Source organism: Thalassophryne amazonica, chromosome 5 (assembly GCF_902500255.1).
Source record: "Thalassophryne amazonica chromosome 5, fThaAma1.1, whole genome shotgun sequence".
In the NCBI taxonomy this organism is placed as follows: Eukaryota; Metazoa; Chordata; class Actinopteri; order Batrachoidiformes; family Batrachoididae; genus Thalassophryne; species Thalassophryne amazonica.
This window is the reverse complement of record NC_047107.1, coordinates 95,567,848-95,593,376: the sequence shown is the minus strand read 5'-3', so window position 1 is coordinate 95,593,376 and position 25,529 is coordinate 95,567,848. Positions and strand designations below refer to the sequence as shown.

Below are 25,529 nucleotides of genomic sequence, written 5' to 3'. Positions count from 1 at the left end.
TTATACATCCACAGGGTGCTCTGGGGAGAATAGGCCAACAAGGGGATCAAGGCATGGCTGGTTATGAGGTATGTAACCTTGTAATAACAGTGATGCAAGATTGTCACTGAAATATGAAAATATAAAATGAGGGATCTGGAGTCCTTCAAAAACCAGCATCATTCATTTATCTTATGTATGTCATTTCAGATGCATTACTAATGGAAAATATCCACAGTTAATCAGATTCTAAATTTAAGGTGGAGCAATTGTTTTATTAATCCTAGCATTCTTCTACTTATCTCTTTGTATTTTTTTTTAATTGTATTTTAATGTTTTTATTGGCAAAAACTAAACTAAACAAATTATGGCCCCATATCTGATTAAGCCAGGTCTGATAGCATGCACTGGTGATGCCACACTTCAACACTTCATTGTTCATTGTTGAACTCCCCTGGGTCCCTGAATGGCAACCCCGACAGTCGAGGCAGACTACTGGTCTATTGCCACACCAAACAGTGGTCTCAGCACTGAGAAACTGCATGCAGAATCATCGAGAAATGTAGCACATGGCTGTTGGGTCATGGCCGATGATCTGTCATAATACAAGTGGTACAGTTCATCAGGGTCTCCCTTAAGTAATATTTGTTTGAGGAAATTCATTCCAGTGGTACTTAAGGTTTCTCTAGAAAAACCTGGTCCCAAAGTTGTCCACATGTTAGAGTCTAAGTCTTACAACCATATGGTAAGACAGAACCCTAAAAAAACATGGGCGTTTGTCTTGTTGCAGTGATATTGGTATTGCCAAACATCTCTGCTCAGCGTCTCTATAACTCCACAACCTCTTCCCACCAAATGATAAAGGGAAGGTCATGTTTTCCCCCCTTGTAATTGCTCCGGAAAGAAGGAGAGAACTACCATTCATGCACCATGAAGAGCCAAGCCACACATTACCATAATATTCAGGAAAAAGCCTGGTGAAAATTATTAATCATTATTCAAATTTTACTGGGTCTATCAACAAAATTTTTAAACTGGTATATACAGTTGTATGCAAAGGTTTGGGTACCCCTGATAATTTTCATGATTTTCCTTTATAAATCATTGGTTGTCTGGATCAGAAATTTCAGTTAAATATATCATATAGCAGATGAACACACTGATATTTGAGAAGTGAAATTAAGTTTCTAGTATTTACAGAAAGTGTGCAATATTTATTTAAAACAAAATTAGGCAGGTGCAGAAATTTGGGCACCCTTGTCATTTTATTGATTTGAATACATTTAGCACTAATTATTGGAACACAACATTGATTTGGTAAGCTCACTGACCCTTGACTTCCTTACACAAGTGAATCCAGTCATGAGAAAGGGTACTTAAGGTGGCCATTTGCAAATATTATATGTGCAAATATGAGTGGCAACATGGGAGCCTCTAAACACCTCTCAAATGACCTGAAAATAAAGATTGTTGAACATCATGGTTTAGGAGAAGGATACAAAAAGCTATCTCAGAGATTTCAGCTGTCATTTTCCACTGTGAGGAACATAGTGAGGAAATGGAAGACCACAGGCACAGTACAAGTTAAGGCCCGAAGTGGCAGACCAAGAAAAATCTCAGATAAGGTGAAGCGAAGGATGGTGAGAACAGTCATAGTCAACCCACAGACCTGCTCCAAAGACCTACAACGTGATTTTTCTGCAGATAGTGTCTCTGTGCATCATTCAACTATACAGCGCACTTTGCACAAAGAGATGCTGTATGACGCTGTAATGCAGAGGAAGCCTTTTCTGCGTACCCACACATAGTCGCTTGAGGTATGCTAAAGCACATTTGGACAAGCCAGCTTCATTTTGGAATAAGGTGCTGTGGACTGATGAAACTAAAATTGAGTTATTTGGACATAACAAAGGGCGGTATGCATGTCTGAAAAAGAACACAGCATTTCAAGAAAAACACTTGCTTCCTACAGTAAAATTTGGAGGTGGTTCCATCATGCTGTGTGGCCAGTGCAGGTACTGGGAATCTTGTTAAAGTTGAGGGTCACATGGATTCCAGTCAATATCAGCAGATTCTTGAAAACAATGTTCAGGAATCAGTGACAAAGTTGAAGTTGCGCCGGGGCTGGGTCTTTCAACAAGACAACGACCCTAAACACTGCTCAAAATCTACTAAGGCATTCATGCAGAGGAACAAGTACAACATTCTGGAATGGCCATCTCAGTCCCCAGACCTGAATATTATTGAAAATCTGTGGTGTGATTTTAAGCGGGCTGTCCATTAGGGTTGAGCCGTACAGATAAAGTATTTTTTGATGAGTACGAGCATGATCTGAATAAAACTCATCAATATCTGTGCTCGTGCTGAAGGAAAATTCTCATTGGCTAACTGACTGTCTTCACGCTCTGTGATTGACCAGTCACACACAGCGCCCGCCCCTCCCTACACAGACACGTCTCACTGCAGCTTCTCACACACACACACACACACAGACAGGATCTCTCTCTGTGTTTGGCTGGATTCTGCCTCACATTACTCTTTCAGTACTCTTTAAGTTTTCTTCGGCTCACCTCCTTTTCGGTTTGTCTAATATTTAAAGTTACTTGGTGAACTTGTTTCGTATCATACGTGATGCTTTTGACAAGACAGAGCTGAAAGCGGCTCGTGTCGCGTCAGTCACTGCCTCCACTCCAGTCAGGTTTTTATTTATTTATTTATTTACCGTTTCCTTGCTCTTCGTTTGGTTGGGTGATATAAAGTCAATTGGAAAACTTTGCTCCTACTGAACGCGGTGCTTTTGAGAAGAATACAGTGAACAAGGCTGACATATTATTTCCCTGTTTGCCATCACTGGATGTTTGCTTGAATCACCAAGTTCACACAGATGATTAAAAAATAAACAGTCTTACAGACCACTTACACACATACACACATGTAGCTGAACACACAAAGTAGCCTATATTAATATTTTTATTGAATATGGCTGCATGCAGTATCTGACACTTCCTCACTGCAGTTCATAAAAATAAATTGGTCAGTCGAACAACCTCTCCCTCTCACACAGTCACACACAGATGCGCACACAGACAGTCATGCACACACCTTAATATTTTTTTAACTTTGTGTGGTAAAAAATGGCAAGAATGTTAGGTAGTAAAAATAAATAAATAATTGAAAAAAAATCACAGTTTGATGACAAAATTAAAAAAGAAAGTTGTGTTGAGTATCACAACTCTTGTTCATGCATACTTAGTAGTTCATAATTTCCTACTACATTGAATGTCAATTCTGAGGCTGTTCTGTTATTCATTCATACACTTAAGAATATTCATGTTCTGAGTTTATAAAAAAATTTGTTCTGTAAAATAGTTCCTTTACTATTGTGATCAAAAACATTGACTCTCAATTCTGAGGCTGTTCTGTAAATATTCATTCATACACTTAAGAATATTCATGTTCTGAGTTCATAAAAAATTTATTCTGTAAATAGTTCTCTTTGCGATCAAAAACATTGATTTGAATCTCAATTTTGAGGCTGTTCTGTAAATAGCTTTCAAATAAACAATAAATATAGCAACTTCTGATGAATCCATAGCAATTTCAGACTTAAAATAATGTACCGATTTAACCCCCAGCCCTTTTGGGTTAAACCATGCCCACTTCCGGTTTACGCCCCGCCCACTACGAGTACAGATACGGATACAGATAATTTAGATGGTTGATCAGATACAGATACAGATAGTGGTGTACTCACTCATCCCTACTATCCATGCTTGGAAACCAACAAACCTGAGATGTTTTGTAAAGAAGAATGGTCTAAAATACCTTCAACCAGAATCCAGACTCTCATTGGAAGCTATAGGAAGCATTTAGAGGCTGTTATTTCTGCAAAAGAATGATCTACTGTATATTGATGTATTTTTTCTGTTGGGGTGTCCAAATTTATGCACCTGTCTAATTTTGTTTAAAGAATTATTGCACACTTTCTGTAAATCCTATAAACTTCATTTCACTTCTCAAATATCACTGTGTTTGTCTGCTATATGATATATTTAACTGAAATTGCTGATCCAAACAACTATTGATTTATAAAGGAAAATCATGGAAATCATCAGGGCGCCCAAACCTTTACATACAACTGTAGGTTGAAGTCCACACTTTCAACACACATTCAAACAGAAACTCAGAGTGTGGGGGATTTAATAGTACAACCACTTAATTTGGTCATGTGACTTGGATGTGTCTCCACGTCAAACGACTCAAGAGGGTTAAGAGACATCTGGGAAGGCTGAGGTCCCAGAGACATAAATGTCACTGCTGAGATATGCAAATCTCTCAACAAGTTTGACAGTTTCACCACATTAAGATATACTTCTGATGGCTCAAATCAGGAAGTCACTGAAAACCAGACTCTTGATCTAGGACAATTCCAAATGCTTTTAGACTTCTCACTCAGCTTGCCAAGTGCTGCAATCAGGGCATTCAGTGATTTCACAAAGATCACAGCATCATTCTCAAAGTAAATGGACTGCATTTTTTGTAGTGCTTTCATGTTCAAAGCACTTTGCAGTGATGCCTTACATTCACACACTCATACACCAACATCAGGGTGTTTCCATGCAAGGTGTTCAGTTGCACACCAGGAGTAATTTAGGGATTAAGGACCTTGCCAAAGGACCCTTAATGATTTTTCCACTCTGACGGGGGATTTGATCTGAGAATCCTCTGGTCACAAGCTCACCTCTTTAACCATCACCTCCCAAACAAAGGTCAGTATACCTTTTCTTCAGGCAAAGGCACCCAAATCACTGTGCTTTACAACTTTACCCAACACCCAGTCATTAAAAAGAGGCAAAGGAAATCATTAAAAACTTCACATTGCTTCTTATCCTATGGTTCTTATTGGATCAAGTGCAACAACTAATTTTTGAACATTTCAAGTGATATTCCATCTTTTTAATTTTGTGTAAGTGTTTTGTTCTCTATCTGTATGGGGAATCCTGACATTAATTTACTATGATTTGAACCATAACATCACCTTGAAACCATGAATTGTACTGAACTATGCTGTTACACCTCTATTGCTTCACAACAGATAAGAAAAGAAATAAATGTGTTGTCATGCCCCAGCGGAGCTTTCTGGTCAATAGGTTGTTTTTGTGTGTGTTTGTCATTTTCACATTAACGCTGGACCGTCGTTGGCTGTGAATGGTTTCAAAGCGGTTTCAGACGTATGAAGTAGCTGGTGTGCATCACAAAGCCGCTCAGTATAGAAACAACAGGATTCCACCTTCTTTCTATTCTCCTTTTTAAATTACTTAAATCATTTATGCAGATTTAAGGTGCCTGCTTTTTTTAATCTACACGCAGTTTCATCTCTTTCCATTTTTTGCAATTTTCCTTCCAGACCTGAAACATATTTCAATTTCACTGTAGTCTTAGAGACAAATCATACAATTTGCAGCAGTTTTCATCCTGTATCGCCTCTCTTCTTCTGGAAGCCTCTCTTCTATCTCAAAGCTGCACATTATTCACTCCTCTTTTTTTTTAATGGTCTCATAAATTTGCTGTATATTGCAAATAGGAATCAGAATATTGCTATTATATTAATATTATGTTATATTAATATTGCTATTATATTGATTTATACCTCTGAAGAGTGTTCTGTACTAAAGAGGCTTTTGTAATCATGTGAAACTCAAATTTTAATCTGTATTTAAATATCTTTACTGATCCCAGTTACTCCAGAGTCTGTGTTGAGGTGTCCTTGAACAGAACGCTGAACCTTATTCGGTCTGTTCTATTTATAACATCTTAATTAGAGTCCACCTGGGGTAAATTGGTTCTCAAGACCAGGCACCTAGGTGGCTCTGTCCCTTCTTCTTTCCCCCTCTGTTTTTATATATATATATATATATATATATATATATATATATATATATATATATATATATATATATATATATAGGTTCACGCTTCAAACTGGAGTCACGCTGCAGAAACGGCTGATTACAGACCCGCTGCAGGGTCTACAGTCAAAGTAGAGGAATGAGCATTTTCCCGACAAACACCCTCAAAAACAATGGCTGCTCATAAGGACCAATAAGGGAATCATTAAGCATCATATCGCGGTTCCCCATTTTGTTGCCTGGTGTTCTACCTGCAGTACTGCAGCTACACGCTTTGACGAGGCCTATGACCGGGCCACCAACAAGTGACGGGCCCATCCACACCAACCCAACACTGAGACTCCAGTCCTACCTGGTTCTGCTCTTCAGTGCCCTGTGTGTAGCCGGCACTGTCTGTTATGCATTGGTCTCCACAGCCACATGCGGAGACACCGTCTTAACCTGCCTGAACGAGCTTCCATGGCGTCATTGTCGTCTGTGGCGGACAACCGAGAGAGAGAGAGAGATACGTTTATTCTTTTGAATTTTTTAGGGTATAATGAAGTAGGGGATTTTCACTTTTTTAAATTGAACATTTCAAGAGAAAAGAAACTTTGTGGTTTAGTCGAGAAAAATAAGTAGGGATTAAACAAGAGTCACAATAATCGCATGTATTCACACCCTTTGCTCAATACTTTGTTGATGCACCTTTGGCAGCAATTACAGCCTCAAGTCTTCTTGAATATGATGCCACAAGCTTTGTGTACCTATATTTGGGCAGTTTTGTCCATTCCTTTTTGCAGCACCTCTCAAACGCCATCAGGTTGGATGGGGAGTGTCAGTGCACAACCATTTTCAGATCTCTGTAGAGATGTTCAAGCGGATGCAGGTCTTGGCTGTGGCTGGGCCACTCAAGGAGATTCACAGAATTGTCCTGAAGCCACTCCTCTGATATCTTGGCTGTGTGCTTAGGGTCACTGTCTTGCTGAAAGACATACCTTCGCCCGATGTCAAGAGCGCTCTGGAGCAGGTTTTCATCCAGGATGTCTCTGTACATTGCTGCATTCATCTTCCCCTCATCCTGACTAGTCTCCCAGTTCCTGCCACTGAAAAACATCCTCACAGCATGATGCTGCCACCACCATGCTTCACTCTAGGAATGGTGTCTGCTTTCCTCCAAACTTGAAGCCTGGCCAAAGAGTTGAATCTTTGTCTCATCAGACCAGAGGATTTTGTTTCTCGTGGTCTGAGAGTCCTTCAGGTACCTTTTGGCAAATTCCAGGTGGGCTGCGATGTGTCTTTTTGGAAGGAGTGGCTTCTGTCTGGGCATGCTACCATTCAGGCCTGATTGGTGGACTGCTGCAGAGATCGATGTCCTTCTGGAAGGTTCTTGTTTCTCCACAGAGGATTGCTGGTGCTCTGACAGAGTGACCATGAGGTTCTTGATCACCTCCCTGGCTAATGCCCGATCACTCAATTTAAGCCCGTTACACCTTGATGATTTAGCCAGCATATGCCGAGTGTATTAAAAACAAAACACTGGCATACGCTGGCATATGTCTAATAAGTTATAGGTAAGTGTTTGGGCATGCACAATATTTTCAATGTATGCCAGCGTATGGCTGATATGTCAATTCAATTTATTTTGTTTATATAGCACCAAATCACAACAAAGCTGCCTCAAGGCATTTCACACATGTAAGGTCTAACCTTACTAGGGCTGCAGCTATCGAATATTTTTGGAATCGAATCGAGTAATTGGATAAAAAAGTACTTTTGTATTTTTAAACAATATCAGTAGTGACAGGGCTCAAAGTAAGCAATGGCACAAAGTCGCTGTGCCATCATCCAGATTTTTAAATTTAGGATGTTCTCTCTCTCTGTTTTCCCAGGTAATTACTTATTTTTTCACATGATTAAGAGTTTTGGAGCTTTGCCAAACCATAAGCCCAGGCACTTTGTGAAATCTTCAGTCTGCGGACAGGACTTTTTTTTTTTCTTATTGCACATTTCATTTGCACTTTTTATTACTGTGATTTATTCAGTGTTTAGTGTATATTTATGCATGCTGTACAGAGCAGCTCAAACCAAAGTCAAATTCCTTGTTTTCTGTGGATACTTGGTGAATAACAAAGGCTTTGAAAAAAAACGGCTGTGGAGTGCAACATTTCCACAACAGCTGCACTGATGAATTAACTCTACAGCCTGTTGATAAAAACTCTTATCAAATCTGAAAAAAGTATTTTTTGAATAGTTAAACGTGATTAATTTAAAGTGGGCTTCATCTGTGGAGGTGGAGAGCAGCCAGTGGAGCAAACCACGTTTTAAAAAATATACACCGCGACGCGCGGAACTCCTCCGCACGTCTGTCTCAATGTGCCGAAAAAGTGCTGATGTCCACGTCTTTTCACAATTCCTGTGCTAGTCAGACGACATACCGGATCAAGACTTGCTGTGTCTGCGTGTCGTCACCAGTAGAGATCTGCGTGTCGTCAGAGCGAGCTGCAAAAAGTTTGTACCTGAGTTTTCAGAGGTGGTGTTTGTAGTTGCCATCTGCCACGCCGGTGTTTGCCAACCCGGACAGTGGGAATACCACCTCAACCGGCAACTTAGCCCCGCGACTGGACAGCAACAACGTCCGAGGCCCGCCCAACGTGGTGATTCACTGAGGCCGCGCGCTGCGTCATTAAAGCTGCGCGTCACGAGTGCCGCTTCCCCGAGGCCTTGTGCAGCCACCGCGGATCCATCAGCGTGGAAACACCGAGGCCGCGCGGCACCAGCACAGTGCAGATCCATCCCGGTGACAAACAACGCAGGCTGTTAACATCGGCGATCGTCAAGCTGCCCATAAGCCGACCATGGGGCCTAAGAAGGTTCTGACAGCGGAGGAAGGTGACGATATTAAAAAATCTCTGGACTTTCTATCAGAGGAGATTTCTGTTGTGAAGCAGCAACAGAAATCAATCATGGATCTGGTAGAGGAGGTGAAGGCATTACGGCTCCAGAACGCCGAGAAAGACCGGCATCTGGTGCAGCTGGAAATAGAGTGGCTGAATTGGAGCAGTACACCAGAATCAACGACGTCATCATCACAGGTCTTCACATCAAACCACGGTCCTACGCACGGGCAGTAACAGATGAGAGCGGAGGGGATCCCAGTGAACAGGAGGTCAGCTCTGTGGAAAAACAGGTTGTTGATTTCCTCCTATCTAAAGGTATAGAAATGGATTTAAATAACATTGAAGCGTGCCACCCTCTGCCCCGGAGAAATGACGTTGATAAACGAACCGTCATCATGAGATTCATCAACAGAAAACACAAAACAGCACTGTTAAAACAAGGAAGAAAACTGAAAGGGACAAACGTATTCATTAATGAACATCTCACCAAATGGAATGCCGACATCGCCAGGAAAGCACGCTTCTTAAAGAAACAGGGAAAAATCCAGCACACATGGACTTCAAACTGTAAAATATTCATCAAACTGAACGGCTCACCAGAACAAGCAAAGGTTATGGCAATAAGGAACATCGAGGAGCTGGACAAATATGAACAATAGGTATGAGGACTCAAACACATCACAGCACCATGATGCAGACTGGAGCAACCCACTCATCCACATCATCTACACCCGGAGACAAGAGAGACATAATGACTAAGGATAATGATCCGTTTATTTCTGCCCAGGAGCTCTGTCTAGATACATTTAATTATAATAACTCTGCTAACCACCCCTTCGAATCTGAAAATGATCCTGATACCTTTTTCAGTGAGAATATTGTGAGACAGTGCAAATATTTTACAGAACAATTCAAAAATTATAAAATCAATGATGAAGATTTTTCAATTATACATTTCAACAGCAGACGTCTTTCTCGTAATCTGTCCACTAATAATGATTGTTTGAAAACATCCAAAAAGTGTTTTTCAGTTATTGCAATTTCAGAAACATGGTTAAATGAGGATAATAAAGATCTGGTATATCTCGATGGTTATGAATCGTTCCTGGTTAATAGGCAGACGAGAAGGGGCGGAGGCGTTGCATTGTTTGTAAGGTCAGATTATAACTGTAAACTCATTAACATGTCATTTACAGTGGACAACATCATGGAATGTGTTACCATAGAAATTACATCTATAAACTCCAAAAACATAGTTGTTAGTTGCATTTACAGAGCTCCTGGGTCAAATATTGACACCTTTGAAGACATTATCTTAGGAATGTACAACAAAATCAACAGAAATAAGCATTTATTTGTCTGTGGAGATTTCAATATAGATTTTTTAAACCCTCACAATCATCCACAAATTACCTCATTTATAAACACCTTGTACTGTTTAGGATTGTTTCCAACCATCATTCATCCTAGCAGAATAACTATGGATACAACAACTCTCATTGACAATATTTTAACTAACGTTATATCCGGTAATCTTAGTGGGGAACTACTGGTCAGTGATATCAGTGATCACTTGCCAGTTTTCTCAGTCTTTGCATTGGAGGGTTGTTGTATGTATCGAAGCAATATCAAATTCATGAGTAGAAAAGTAACACCTGAAACAATTGATAATTTAAGGGAGGATTTATCAAGTCAGAATTGGTCAGATGTTTTTGTTGATGATGTTGACAGGTCATATGATGCTTTCATTTCCATTTTTTCCAGTTTGTATAATAAACACTGTCCATTTGTTGACAAAATATATAGAATCAATATAGCAACAAACCATGGATAACTAAGGGGCTTCAGAGGGCATGTAAAAAGAAAAACGTACTATATAAACAATTCATAAAACTACGAACTAAGGAAGCTGAAAGTAAGTATAAAACATATAAGAATAAGTTAATATCATGAGACTCAGTAAAAAGATATATTATAATGAGTTACTTGTCAAAAATAGAAATAACATTAAAAACACATGGAACATATTAAATGAAATAGTAAAAAAGAATAGAGTAACTAGAGATTATCCTTCATTTTTTCAGAGTAACAACTACATCACGATTGATAACGTCGAGTCTATTGCTGAACACTTTAATGAATACTTCGTTAATGTGGGTAAAAATCTTGCCAGTAAAATTGACTCATCAACTAATAACTTCTGGGTAAATAATTCAATGTTTAACAAATCTGTTTCAATGTTCATTGGTGGTACTCATGAAAGGGAAATACTTGATCTGGTTCATGGTTCAAAAAGTAAGAAATCGACTGATTTTAATAATTTGGATATGGCTTTATTAAAAAAAGTTATTGATTGTATAGTAAAACCTTCAATTATATTTGCAATATGTCACTAAGTACTGGTAAATTTCCTTCTCAAATGAAAATAGCCAAAGTAATTCCTCTGTTTAAAACTGGTGACAAACACACATTTTCTAATTATAGACCTATATCACTCCTGCCACAATTTTCCAAAATTTTGGAAAAAATATTTGCTAAAAGATTAAATGATTATTTACTGAAGCATAACATCATTTGTGAAGAACAATATGGATTCAGAAGGTCTCGAACTACATCACATGCTTTGATCGACTTTGTGGAAAGTATAGCAACTGCAATTGACAATAAACAATACACAATAGGTGTTTTTTTTTATTTACAGAAAGCGTTTGACACAATTAACCATGGAATACTATTAAACTGCAGAAATATGGAATCAGAGGTCTGGCATATGAATGGATAGCTAGTTATTTACAAGGCAGATTTCAGTATGTTCAATTCAATAATACAAATTCTGAACTCAGGGATGTCACGTGGGGTGCCGCAGGGCTCAGTGCTGGGTCCTTTGTTGTTTATAATCTATATAAATGATATAAGTTGGGTGTCGAGTTCACTGAGATGTGTCCTTTTTGCGGATGGTACAACTGTGTTCTGTAGCGGTGAAAATCTTGAACAGCTTCTGGACATAGTGGAGAAAGAACTGGAAAAATTTAAGGTTTGGTTTGACGCTAATAAGTTGTCACTCAACCTTGGGAAAACTAAATGTATTATATTTGGAAATAAACAGGCACCCAAATGTAAAAATTTAACTATAAACAATAAAGAAATTGAGTTAGCAACAGAGAATAAATTTTTAGGTGTTATAATTGATAATAAACTTAGTTGGAAACCACATATAAATTATGTGAAATCAAAATTGTCAAAAACTATAGCCATTTTGTATAAAGCCAAAGACCTACTGCCGCAAGAAGGGTTACTTACTTTATATCATTCTCTGATGGTACCATATATGACATATTGTGTTGAGTCATGGGGAAACACTTACAAATCAAATACTAATCCAATATTCCTTTTGCAAAAACGAGCCATACGAATCATCTGCAATAAACAATATCGTGAACCAACTCATTCTCTATTTGTGTCTTTAAATTTATTAAAATTCATAGATTTGGTCGATTACATTACAATTCAAACTTTATTTCGAGCGAAAAACCAAGCCTTACCGAGACATGTCCAGAGTCTGTTCCGATTGAGGGAATCCAGATATAGTTTAAGAGGTTATGCAATTTTTATGAAACCACCAGTAAGAACAAATGTAAAGGGTTTTTGTGTGTCTGTGGTTGGGGTGAGGAAATGGAACAAATGTTCAACAGAGGTTAGAATGAGTAGTACCTTAGTAAGATTTAAGAAACTACTCAAAAAGAACATCATGTCTAAGTATCATAAAGAAGCAAATATAATTTGATTTATATGGAATGTTCAATTTATAAGTGGGACTTATTGTATATTTGAATGTGTGGGTATGTATATGCGTATGTAGATATATAGATATGGGTAGGTGTATATGTATATGTATATAAGTGAATGTGTATATGTATGTATATATTTATGTTTGTAAAGTATATACGTATGTATATAGGTATATATGGCACAGCCCAAGCAGAGGGTCACCCCCAAGAGCCTGGTCTGCTTGAGGTTTCTTCCTTATAGGGAGTTTTTCCTCACCACAGTTGCGTAGTGCTTGCTCTGGGGGTTGGTAAGGTTAGTCCTTACTGGCATAAAGTGCCTTGATTCGACTTTCTTGTGATCTGGTACTATATAAATATAATTATAAGTGAATAGTATATTGATGTGTATGTCTGTGTGTCGACATGTAGTAGTGAATTTCAATCAATCAATCAATCAATCAATTTTTTTTATATAGCGCCAAATCACAACAAACAGTTGCCCCAAGGCGCTTTATATTGTAAGGCAAGGCCATACAATAATTATGTAAAACCCCAACGGTCAAAACGACCCCCTGTGAGCAAGCACTTGGCTACAGTGGGAAGGAAAAACTCCCTTTTAACAGGAAGAAACCTCCAGCAGAACCAGGCTCAGGGAGGGGCAGTCTTCTGCTGGGACTGGTTGGGGCTGAGGGAGAGAACCAGGAAAAAGACATGCTGTGGAGGGGAGCAGAGATCGATCACTAATGATTAAATGCAGAGTGGTGCATACAGAGCAAAAAGAGAAAGAAACAGTGCATCATGGGAACCCCCCAGCAGTCTACGTCTATAGCAGCATAACTAAGGGATGGTTCAGGGTCACCTGATCCAGCCCTAACTATAAGCTTTAGCAAAAAGGAAAGTTTTAAGCCTAATCTTAAAAGTAGAGAGGGTGTCTGTCTCCCTGATCTGAATTGGGAGCTGGTTCCACAGGAGAGGAGCCTGAAAGCTGAAGGCTCTGCCTCCCATTCTACTCTTACAAACCCTAGGAACTACAAGTAAGCCTGCAGTCTGAGAGCGAAGCGCTCTATTGGGGTGATATGGTACTACGAGGTCCCTAAGATAAGATGGGACCTGATTATTCAAAACCTTATAAGTAAGAAGAAGAATTTTAAATTCTATTCTAGAATTAACAGGAAGCCAATGAAGAGAGGCCAATATAGGTGAGATATGCTCTCTCCTTCTAGTCCCCGTCAGTACTCTAGCTGCAGCATTTTGAATTAACTGAAGGCTTTTTAGGGAACTTTTAGGACAACCTGATAATAATGAATTACAATAGTCCAGCCTAGAGGAAATAAATGCATGAATTAGTTTTTCAGCATCACTCTGAGACAAGACCTTTCTGATTTTAGAGATATTGCGTAAATGCAAAAAAGCAGTCCTACATATTTGTTTAATATGCGCTTTGAATGACATATCCTGATCAAAAATGTATTTAAGAATTTGTATTTATGTAAATATGACTGATTAGAATTGTTGGACTTGTACTAGCAGGGGTGGGCGCTAATAAGCTTTGCTTCAGCCCACACCCTTTCGGACTCACGAGTTTTGTCTGTGTTTGTTTGTGGAATTGTTCATTTTTTTTCTATTTGAATATTTTGTGTGCCGAATAAAAAACTTTGGCACTTGTCAAGACAGCGTCCAGTTTAGAAATGAATGGCACATTCCACTGTTACAGGAGTTTTTGTCATGGAAAGAGGAGCGGAATTCCGCACGTCGCGGTGGAGCCGCATGGCACAAAGCAATGCCGTGATGAAGCCTCACAGGACTTGTTGGGGCATGTCCAGCTCATGCTCAATTTCTCGGATAATCACACAACTGAAAAGCAACCGACAGCCGTCTGAAATCCACCTGAAAGCCGCCCTGTGAGACCAACACGGAGGTGGTTTTGTGCCGCGTCATGAACGGTTCCGTGGCGCGTCCCTCTGCTTTTCTTTCCATGAAAAAACTCCTGTAACAGTGGCATGTGCTGAAAAAGTGCTGATGTCCACGTCTTCTGCCTTTTTGTGAAAGTCAGACGAAGTCCCGGATCAATGAAGCCTTCACGTTGGAAATGATCTGGTTGTTTCTGCGGGGTTTGAGCCTGTTGATCGGCGCTCGGAGCGTGGCGCGCTCTCAGCAGTTGTGGGTGGTCTTTAAACCGTCTGGATCACTCCTTAATCTGTGTAATCCCCATAAAATCGTCCCTGAAAGCCATATTAATTTTCCGAACGGTGTCCACCTGGAAGTCTCTCACAGTTTCTGGAAAAAAATTGATGCAGCAAAGCTCCAAATTGTTCAGACATTTATTCGCAATAAAAAAACGACAAGAGGGGTGGACCAGTGCTCACACAAAGCCTGCTCACAGGCGAATGACACAACCGACAGGCGTGAAAAAACTCACGCATGGCCGGTTCAAGCTTGGCTGATGCAATCACACGTGATTCAAATCCATATGGTTTTTGAAAAAAATAAAAAGGTTGGATACTTTTCTAACAGACCTCGTACTAGCCATAAGACACCAAGAATTAAAGTGTCTTAAGTTTCGGCTTGAAAGTCTCGTATACGTCCCGTATACTATATGTATAGTATACATCCCGCATATGCAGACCATAAATTGTAGGTAAGTTATGCGATTGTTGACACATTTCTTGTAAGTTACTCATAAATCAAAATCCGTCCATTGATGCTGTCCATTGTTTGGCTCAAAGCTGCAGTCCTCATGTGACTGTTTCAAATATTAAAACCATTCACACACAGAGTAAATATTAAGTCTTAATCTTACCTGTTACGTTCTTTCAGTCAGATCATCATCACAGCCTGATGAAAACGTATCTACATAAAGCATCCTGTTTTGGAAAACAACATCTGAAAATACATTAGTTCCTTGTCTTGGATGAAGAAACATAGCATTTTTAAAGTCCCTCTGTGTTTGTCTGCTCCTGGTGTGTTTCTCAGCCTGAACCAGAGTACGTCGGTAGTTTGTGCCACAGCAAGAAAATTAACTTACTTTAAAAGTTGAATAAGTCACAGCGTCTCATTCATTCAAATCAGTGTTTACCACAGGCATCAGTCGATTCTTCAGCAGTCTGTATGCAATGAAAATAAATCCCATGATCTACCAAGACAAAAATAAAATTTTAAAAATGGAAGAACTGGGCTTGAGGAAGAACTGGACTCAAGGGGAGTGGCAAGATGGTGTAGAATGGCACAGCACAACAGGAGCGAGACTCAACAACGCGGCATTTCAGTTGATGTAAAAAATCCGCTGAATTTAATTTAATATCCACAAACATCAAACAAACTATCATAGTACTACATGCAGCTTTGAATAAAATGCCTAATGGCAGGGCTCCGGGTCCAGATGGCTTTCCTCCCGAATTCTTGAAACATTTTTGGGAGATACTGGCTCCACTACTCTTTAGGACTGTTTCAGAAATTTGGATTAAAGGTCAAATTCCCACTCATATGAATACTGCAGCAATAAAACTTATATTGAACCCAAAAAAAGACCCTACTCTGACTTCTAATTACCGTCCGCTATCATTAATAAATACCGATGTAAAAATCATTGCTAAGGCATTGGCATCTCCCTTAGAAAAAATATTGCCATCGATAATACATAAGGACCAAACTGAGTTTATTAAGGGTCGACATTCTACCAATAATGTCAGAAGACTTCTCAATCTCATTGACAAATCACCGCGTAGCGATACAAAGGCAATAGTGGTGTCATTGGACGCAGAAAAAGCCTTTGATAGAGTCAGTTGGAGTTTTCTTATTAGAGTACTTCTTAAATTTGGCTTTGGAGAATCATTTATTCATTGGATCACAACTCTATATAACTCACCAAAGGCCACAGTCACAACTAATGAGATTACCTCTCAAAGTTTCACTTTGCAAAGAGGGACTAGACAAGACTGCCCACTCTAACCGCTATTATTTGCAATATTTATAGAACCACTTGCGGCTGCAATACGTCAGAACGTCAACATCAAGGGTATCAAGTCTTCAATGTCTGACCACAAAATCAATTCATATGCTGATGATATCATACTATATCTCCAAGAACCCTCAAAATCACTACAAGAAGTATTTAAACTGATCACTACTTTCTCACAACTATCAGATTATTAACTGGTCAAAATCGATGATACTTCCTTTAACCGAGGATTCATGCAACCCTTCACCTCAAGATCCACAGTATACCTTTCCCACTGGTAATATTAAGTACCTAGACATAAACATCTCTTCTAAATTAGGAGAGCTGACCCATTTGAACTTCGCCCCACTCACTGACAAAATCTGTAATGATTTGAAACGATGGAACAACCTCCCCATCTCCTTATTAGGATGGAGAGCAACTATCAAAATTAAAGTATTACCACAAGTTAACTACTTTTTTTCAGTGATTCCATTCAAGCCCATAGTCAAATGGTTTCAGACTTTAGATTCGGCCATTTCAAAGTTTTACTGGAAAAATAAAAAAGCTAAAATTAGTCTCGCTACTCTTCAGAAAAATAAATCTCAAGGAGGTCTGGAAGCACCAAATTTACTCCATTATTATCTGGCTAACCAGATACAATACTTGATTAAGTGGATTCATCCCGATCCAGTCCACAGCTCCTGGATTGAATGAGAACAGTTAGAATGTAACAACATCAAACTCTCAGATTTACCCTTTATTACTGCTTCCATTAAATGCCATAAATGTTTTAAAAATCTGCTGATTTCTTCCACTTTGAATGCCTGGTGGAAAACCTTAGAAATTACAAACTCACCAATGGAAATCTGTATAGAGGCTCCTATTTGGCACAACCCAGACTTTAAGATCAACAAAGCAACTCTTCATGTCAGCACATGGGAACAGAAAGGAATCACACACCTGCATCACCTCTTTCAAAATAAAAGGTTTATACCATTTAACAACTTGATGCACAGGTTTGGAATTATAGGAGGAAATTTTATTCATTACCATCAAGTAAAGCATGCTGTGATGTCAAAAATTCAGACGCATCAGTCCCACCAGAACCACCCACATTAATGACAGACATCAAGAACCTCCTCCCAATAAAGAAAACCTTGTCTAAGGTATATAAGTTAATATCAGGTGTAGACACTGTCTTACATTTACCCATCTTAAAATGGGGGGTGGACTTCCTCCTCACCTCTGACCCTGACCACTGGACACAGATCTGTAAAAACACATTTTCAATGACAAAAAACACCAACTTACAACTCATCCAATACAAAATTCTTCATAGAACACACATTACACCATATAAGATGTATAAAATGGGCTTCTCAGACTCTGATGTTCACAGTGTAAGCTAAACACCACTGATACCTATTATCATGCTCTTTGGCTCTGCTCACCTGTCCAGTGTTTTTGGTCAAATGTCACTGAAAAATGGCGTGGGTGCGCCTCTGTGCCTGGGGGGGGGTGGGCGGCTGGCCGGCCCGCTGGTGGGGCCCAGGGTTCCGCGCCGCGGGGCTTCTGGAGGTATTGGTGGTGGGGGTGGTGGTGGGGAGTTTGGCGACCATCGTACCTTTTCAGTTGGGTCTGTCTGCTCTGCCGTTGGTGGGTTGGGGTCCGGTGCCTGGACGGGGGTTGGTGCCTTTCCACAGGGCTCGGGTGTGCGTGGCCTCCCGTGGCCCAGCCTCTCCCTCCGGGTTTGTGGGGCCCGCCTCTCTCCCCTGGCTCCTCGCCTGCCCCTGCTGCTCCGGGGTCTCATCCTGCACCTTCCCTGGCTTGGGGACCTCCGGGCGTGTGGCCCATCCGTCTGTGGCTCCCTGGCCCCCTGTACCCCCTGTGTTGGTTTGCTCCTCCCTGGCCTCCGGTGCTCCTCTGGGGCTGCCCACCTCTACCCGTTCCGTGGTTTCCCTGGCCCTCCACTGGATCTGTGGTTGGGCTGGGGGCCCGGTGGGGCTGGTGTGGGTGGCCTCCTCCCCTTTCTACGCCTCTCCTTCCGCCTGCCGCTTGTGGTTGGGCCTTACGTGTCACACCCTTGTAATGCACTTCACCAGGTTAGCACCTGCACGCACATCATATTGGGTTGTAAGTAGCTCATTGTAGGGTTCACACGATTTGCGGTAGGGTGTTGGAGATGGGTTTGCAGGGCAGTCTGTGGTGCAACTGTGCGCTGCAGCCTTCCACTGTGATCTCCAGCCACCACTCCTGCCTTGCAATTTTAACGCACACACCTTACTTCTACATGGTTAGTAAACACCGTCACCAATTTAGAGTTGGGGTCACTAGGCGGTGGTGGGTTTGCAGGGCAGGCTGTTGCACAGCGGTGTGCTGTGGCCACCCACGACAGTCTGCCACCTGCCGTCTCTTGCCCTGCTTTTAATGTAACACTTTATCTTTGCACACTTAGGGAGTTGTACACAGCAAGGGAGATTAATTGTAATAACTATGGCAGGGTTGGTAGGTAGGGTGAATGTGGCACGTGGGGATGGCCCCAGGTGGCTGTGGATGTCTGGGGCTCTGGGGTAGGGGTCTGCCTCGCCGGTTCTGCCGTGGTCCCCTGGCTCTACTATGGGTCTGTGGGGCCCGGGATCCTGTAGCCCGTTGGGTGGGTGGGTGGTGGCGGTGGGGCACGGATGTTGGCACTGGGGGGCTGGCAGCTGCTGGGGGATGGGGGGGCCATGGTCTCTGCGGGATGGGCCCCGCTCTCGCTTGGGCGGTCTCCTGGTCATGGGCTTTGGTGGTTGGGGTGGGATCCAGGGTGGGGGGTGGGTTGGGGAGCCCTGCTGGCTGCGCTGGGGGGCCTGGCGTTGGGAGCCTTGTGCTCTTCCTGGCCCGGGTCTCGCCTCTTGTCTGGGGGCTGGGCCCTGCCCTCGTGTGGCTCGGGGGTTCCCACCTTGTGCTTTGGATTCGGTTGCGGTGGCTGCTTTGCTCCCCGTCCTTGCCACCGCTCGCTCCTGCCCTTTGGGCCCGTGGCCCTGGTTGCATGGTTCCGGGGCTCCCCCTATTGGTGGGCCTGCCGGCGCCTTGTGTGTTTCCCTTGGGTTTGGGGCAGCTCCCTGTGCCTCTGTGGGGGGGGTGCATTCCGGCACCGTCGGGCCTCTGGGGCTCTGGGGGCTGCCTTTCCTGGCCCCTGTGCCCTTCCGCTGCCCCTTTTCTCCTGGTTCCCCCAGGGCCCTGCATCCTGGACCCACTTCGTTGGTGCTCACAGCCGGCCGCGTGGCTTCTGACGTGCCGGAGTGGTCCATGTCATATGGTAAGGTTCTGTACTCTTGTCTTGGCCCAACACACCAGCCACAGTAGTGATCGGATATTTAGCTGTGATCTGGATCTCTGTTTGTGGATGGTCGCGTGTTTGTGGCCGTCACCACAATTCGGTTTTTGGGTGCTCTTGAGAGGATTAACACTAGATTAGGGTATGGATGCTCACTAATTAGACAACAGACTGTTGCTGTCACTGTTTGTCATGGTATGTCGTATGGTTGGAGCCCCATCTCCTCGGTGTCTCACATCACAGTTATTGTCTTCACGACTTGTCTCTCGTTCTTGTCTGTCTTTGTGTTGTTTTGGTGGTCGGTCCTTCCTGATAGAAGTTGTCGGTTGGCTTTGAGTAGGATATTGTAGGCTGATCGGGAAGGGCGGATGGGGGTCTCACACACACACACCACATTCACTTATGCACTACATACCTTCTGTCTTGCAAGAATAAATTGCATATATGGGTATTAATGTTCATAAATGGTTCTGCCAGTGTGCCACTTACCATTACTATATATGCAGACAGGGGAAAAAAAATTTAAAATGTTAAATTCTTGTGTTTGGCCTCCGTGTGAAGAAGAAACACCACGCGTCAATGTACGCATGCTCGATGACATGCTTGTCAATATTTATGTGTTCCACCAATCAAACAAAAGGGTTCTGCTGGCAGTGGAAATGCAAACCAAGCCAGACTTAACCATTCCATCCCACACTGTACCATGCAGTACTGACCCAAACCACTCAGTGAAAATGGGGCTGTCAGCATATGCTGGCTAAATCGTCATGGTGTGACAGCTGTATTAACGTATTCAATGTATCAAAAGTATTCTGTGCATTTTTCATATGTTGGCATACACTGGCTAAATCGTCAAGATGTGACAGGGCCCTTAGATGGGCAGCCAGCTCTAGGAAGAGTCCTGGTGGATCTGAACTTCTTCCATTTACAGATGTACTTACTGGGGCCTTCAAAGCAGCAGAAATGTTTCTGTATCCTTCACCAGATTTGTGCCTTGAGACAATCCTCTCAGAAGCCTACAGACAATTCCTTTGACTTCATGCTTGGTTCATGCTCTGATATGCATTGTCAACTGTGGGACCTTATATGTAGACAGGTATGTGTCTTTCCATAGCATGTCCAATTAACTGAATTTACCCCAGATGGACTCCACTTAAGCTGTAGAAACTTCGCAAGGATCATTAGTGGAAACAGGATGCACCTGAGCTCAATTTTGAGCTTTGTAGCAAACGCTGTGAATACTTATGTACACGTGATTTCTTCGTTTTTTAAATTTTTAATAAAGTTGCAAAAAAAAAAAACTTTCACATTGTCATTATGGGGTATTGTGTGCAGAATTTTGAGGAAAAAAATGAAGTTCATCCATTTTGGAATAAGGCTGTAACATATAATGTGGAAAAAGAGATGCGCTGTGAATACTTTCTGGATGCACCGTAGCATCCGGGTAATTACTGAATCAAAGTGGAAAGCGATAATAAAATTATCTACTGCATTATAACAAATAAATGGTGCCCATGAAAGTTGAGTGAAGTCTGATACTTTACAATCATGGAACTCTTTCTCTTTGTTCCAGGGTCACCCAGGACCACAGGGCCCACTTGGGCCTCCAGGACCAAAAGGTGAAAAGGTAGATCCTCTGACTTGCTTTGTCTACCCAATAACTATCTGTACATTAACCTAATGACCTCTACAGACTCATCAAACTGTCTTTCACGTCACTGGCTTTGAGTGCATATTTTTGTGTTGCGTTGGGTCTTCAGTCATGTACCCACTTAGTGTCTCTAGTGTCTTGCATGTCCATGCAGTTGCTTTTAAAGTTTACCTTAATTTCATCAGCAATTTTAATTTTGTTGCATCGAGTTATTTCTGTGCTGTTAGACCATGTGCAGTATTAACAGTTGGGCACTGAGATATAAGTTAAACAGTGATTTGTTTGAAAGGTACTACACAGAATATAATACAGACGGGCAGCATCCAGCAAGAAGCTCATTTACATTTGCCATCCCTGGGCTGTAGCCATCTGGATATTTATTTCGTGTTTGCCTGTGTCATGCATATACTGTAATGGCCCCTAATTAAATCAAGGCCATGTTGTCACACAGGTCATTGATCGATATAGTCAAGCTGGAACTAACTCATACTGCTGTAAAATGTCCTATCAAGATTATGTGAGATTATGACACTGATGCCAACATCTAGAACGTTAAAACCATAAATATCAGATAACCTCATCACTCTCACTAAGTATTTTCCTTTAACTGCCTGCTGGGCGGTTCATTTATTTATTTAATTTGACACATGTAAAGTACGTGGCTGTTAACATCACACACTTGTCCTTGGCTGTTGAATGAATCCCATAATAACCCTGGAGTGCTAATTGGCTCCACTTATGTGAAACGTGTCATAAACGTGGGCACAAAATGCAGGTCACGATTGCAAGACTCACTCAGGAACGAGAAAAAGGGTTTAATCCAAAACCAAGCGGAGGTTGATACACTCAAAAAACTGAGTCATTGGATTGGATTTCCATCTAATAAATATATGTAGTCCCAAGTAAATTAAATTAAATTGTCTTGCACGGAAGTGCTTTTTTTGAGTTGGGGCTACATATTTTTTTTTAGATGGAAATCCTGCACATAATTGAATTGAGTTCATCCATTGGGTCATTTTTTTGACTGTACACAGAAAGGCAGACAAAAAAGCAGCAGTGGTTTCCAAGATGTGACAAAAGCAAAGTCTAATTACGGGCAAGAAGTTCAAAACACAGCGTGGCAAAAAATACAAACAAGGACTGTGGAAAAGGCCAGCAGCGAGGACACAAAGCTACAATAATCTAGTGAAGACAAAGGAAACAGGAGGCTTAAATACAACAGGTGGTGACGAGAGAAAATGAGGAACAGGTGCGCAGGAACATTCAGGAAATGGGGCGTGGCCAACAGAAGGAAAACACACCAGGACCCAAACCCCAGACACAAGACAAACAAATTCAGTGAACACAAACACAAACCAAAAGACAAGCAGTTCACAAAACACAATTTATACATAGTCCCACCTGACAAAACAGGATCATTGTGAGTAATGGTGTGTGTATAATTTTCTATTCACATAAGGAGTGCAGGCATTGCATTTCCACTCCCAGAGGACATTGATTTGTAACAGAGCACTCAGTTTGGAAGAAATTCTACTGATTGGGTTTTCCTAATTGATGTGTTTTGTCTTTTCTTTGCTTGCTTGTTTAGGGTGAGCAGGGGGAGGACAGCAAAGTTGAAGGTCCTCCAGGTTCCCAAGGTGACAGAGTGAGTTTTTTTTTATGTTCATGGTTTTGTTGTGGGGTTTGTTTATTCTTATTATTTGTTCTTTTGTGATTCCAGGGTCCTGTAGGAGATAGAGGAGAGAGGGGAGAGCCAGGTGACCCAGGATATACTGTAAGTGAAAGAAAATCCTGATACACCAGAGGTTTTTTTCTTCCTTATCAGTCATAGGCACCATCCACATCACCCTACAGTCACATTAGCTACGAGCAACAGAGGCAAAGTGACAACCTGCCATTCATTTTCAGTCAGTACACGTTTTGCAGTGGCTATGCTGCCAGCTAAGTGAGGCCAAAACAGATAAGAAGTCTTTTTTATCCAAATGCTGATTGACATGACAGCGACTTCCAATCCGAACAAAATAATCCAATCCGAACAAAATAATCCAAGATGATGGGATACCCTCTGAAATAGTGTATTTATGTATAAATCGGTTTCTGTAACCAGATAAAACCTCTGAAGTGAATTACATCTTACAGCGATGTGAGCATGCTAACTGGCGATACAGGAATGTCACTGAAAGACACTGGACTGATATAATGCAAAGTTTGGTTCCCTTAAGCAGTCAAGCATGGAAGAAAAACTCAAAGTGACAGTGTCAGGTTTTTTTTTCATCCTTTGTAGCCTATCATTAAACATTGTGCATCTTAATGCCAAGTAACCATCAGATGACAATGCCCCGGGAATGCCCTTCAAGCGACAAATGCCCCCTGTAGCTAATGTGACCGTACGGTTATTGACTGAAGGTATCTCTTTCTTTTTTTAACCAGAACACTGATTTTTGTGTTGCCCTGCCATTCCCAAACTTAAAAATGTCAGCACCCACTTTGAAATATCAAAATCTTCTGGGGCCAACCCAAACCTTTTATGATAATTTTGTTTAACACGCTATGAGAAAGTTGTAATATTTCCATATACGAGGGCTGTCAATAAAGTATAGGTCCTTTTTATTTTTTTCAAAAACTATATGGATTTCATTCATATGTTTTTACGTCAGACATGCTTGAACCCTCGTGCGCATGCGTGAGTTTTTCCACGCCTGTCGGTGACGTCATTCGCCTGTGAGCACTCCTTGTGGGAGGAGTCGTCCAGCCCCTCATCGGAATTCCTTTGTCTGAGAAGTTGCTGAGAGACTGGCGCTTTGTTTGATCAAAATTTTTTCTAAACCTGTGAGGCACATCAAAGTGGACACGGTTCGAAAAATTAAGCTGGTTTTCTGTGAAAATTTTAACGGCTGATGAGAGATTTTGAGGTGATACTGTCGCTTTAAGGACTTCCCACGGAGCGAGACGTCGCGCAGCGCTCCCAGGCGCCGTCGTCAGCCTGTTTCAAGCTGAAAACCTCCACATTTCAGGCTCTATTGATCCAGGACGTCGTGAGAGAACAGAGAGGTTTCAGAAGAGTCGGTTTCAGCATTTTATCCGGATATTGCACTGTTAAAGGAGATTTTTTTTAATGAAAGACATGCGGACGGGTCCGTGCGTCGGGACGCAGCCGGCGCGGTGCAGCGGCACAGGAAAACACCTCCGTGTTGATAACCATTTGTAAAATCCAGGCAGCTTTTGATGGCTTTCAGTGGAGTGAGTATATGAGAAATTGTTTAACAGCTGGACATGTTCCAACTTGTCCTTAAGGCTTCCAACAGAGGTGTTTTTCCTGTGGCGGAGCGTCGCAGCGGCTGCGAGCCAACGCTGCAATCCGCCCGCACGTCTTTCATTAAAAAAATCTCCTTTAACAGTGGAATATCCAGATAAAATGCTGAAACCGACTTCTTCTGAAACTTCTCTGTTCTCTCACAACGTCCTGGATCAATAGAGCCTGAAATGTGGAGGTTTTCAGCTTGAAACAGGCTGACGATGGCGCCTGAGAGCGCTGCGCAACATCCCGCACCGTGGGAAGTCCTTAAAGCGACAGTATCACCTCAAAATCTCTCATCAGCCGTTAAAATTTTCACCGAAAACCAGCTTAATTTTTCGAACCGTGTCCACTTAGATGTGCCTCACAGGTTTAGAAAAAATTTTGATCAAACAAAGCGCCAGTCTCAGCAACTTCTCAGACAAAGGAATTCCGACGAGGGGCTGGACAACTCCTCCCACAAGGAGTGCTCACAGGCGAATGACGTCATCGACAAGCGTGGAAAAACTCACGCATGCGCACGAGGGTTCAAGCATGTCTGATGTAAAAACATATGAATGAAATCCATATAGTTTTTGAAAAAAATAAAAAGGACCTATACTTTATTGACAGACCTCGTATACTTGTATTTATTTTGTTCTACATCCAAAAACTGAAGAATTACACATATCATCGTCATTTTAAACTTAAAGTTTAATAAAGTTCAAAGTCAAAGATCTTTTGATCTATTTATTTTTTAGTGATCTCTTAGCCCACCTGCAGTACCTTCACAGCCCACCAAGGGGCTACA

At 41.5% G+C, this 25,529-nt stretch overlaps 1 protein-coding gene across 1 annotated transcript in view; it reads left to right on the top strand.

The window, feature by feature from the left end:
* col27a1b (collagen, type XXVII, alpha 1b) overlaps positions 1–25,529 on the top strand; it is a 232,719-nt gene that overhangs the window by 180,232 nt on the left and 26,958 nt on the right. The window contains exons 40-43 of the mRNA XM_034170907.1: positions 15–68; positions 21,367–21,420; positions 23,033–23,089; positions 23,165–23,218. Coding sequence (XP_034026798.1) covers positions 15–68; positions 21,367–21,420; positions 23,033–23,089; positions 23,165–23,218 — 219 coding nt within the window. The remainder of the gene's footprint in view (positions 1–14; positions 69–21,366; positions 21,421–23,032; positions 23,090–23,164; positions 23,219–25,529) is intronic.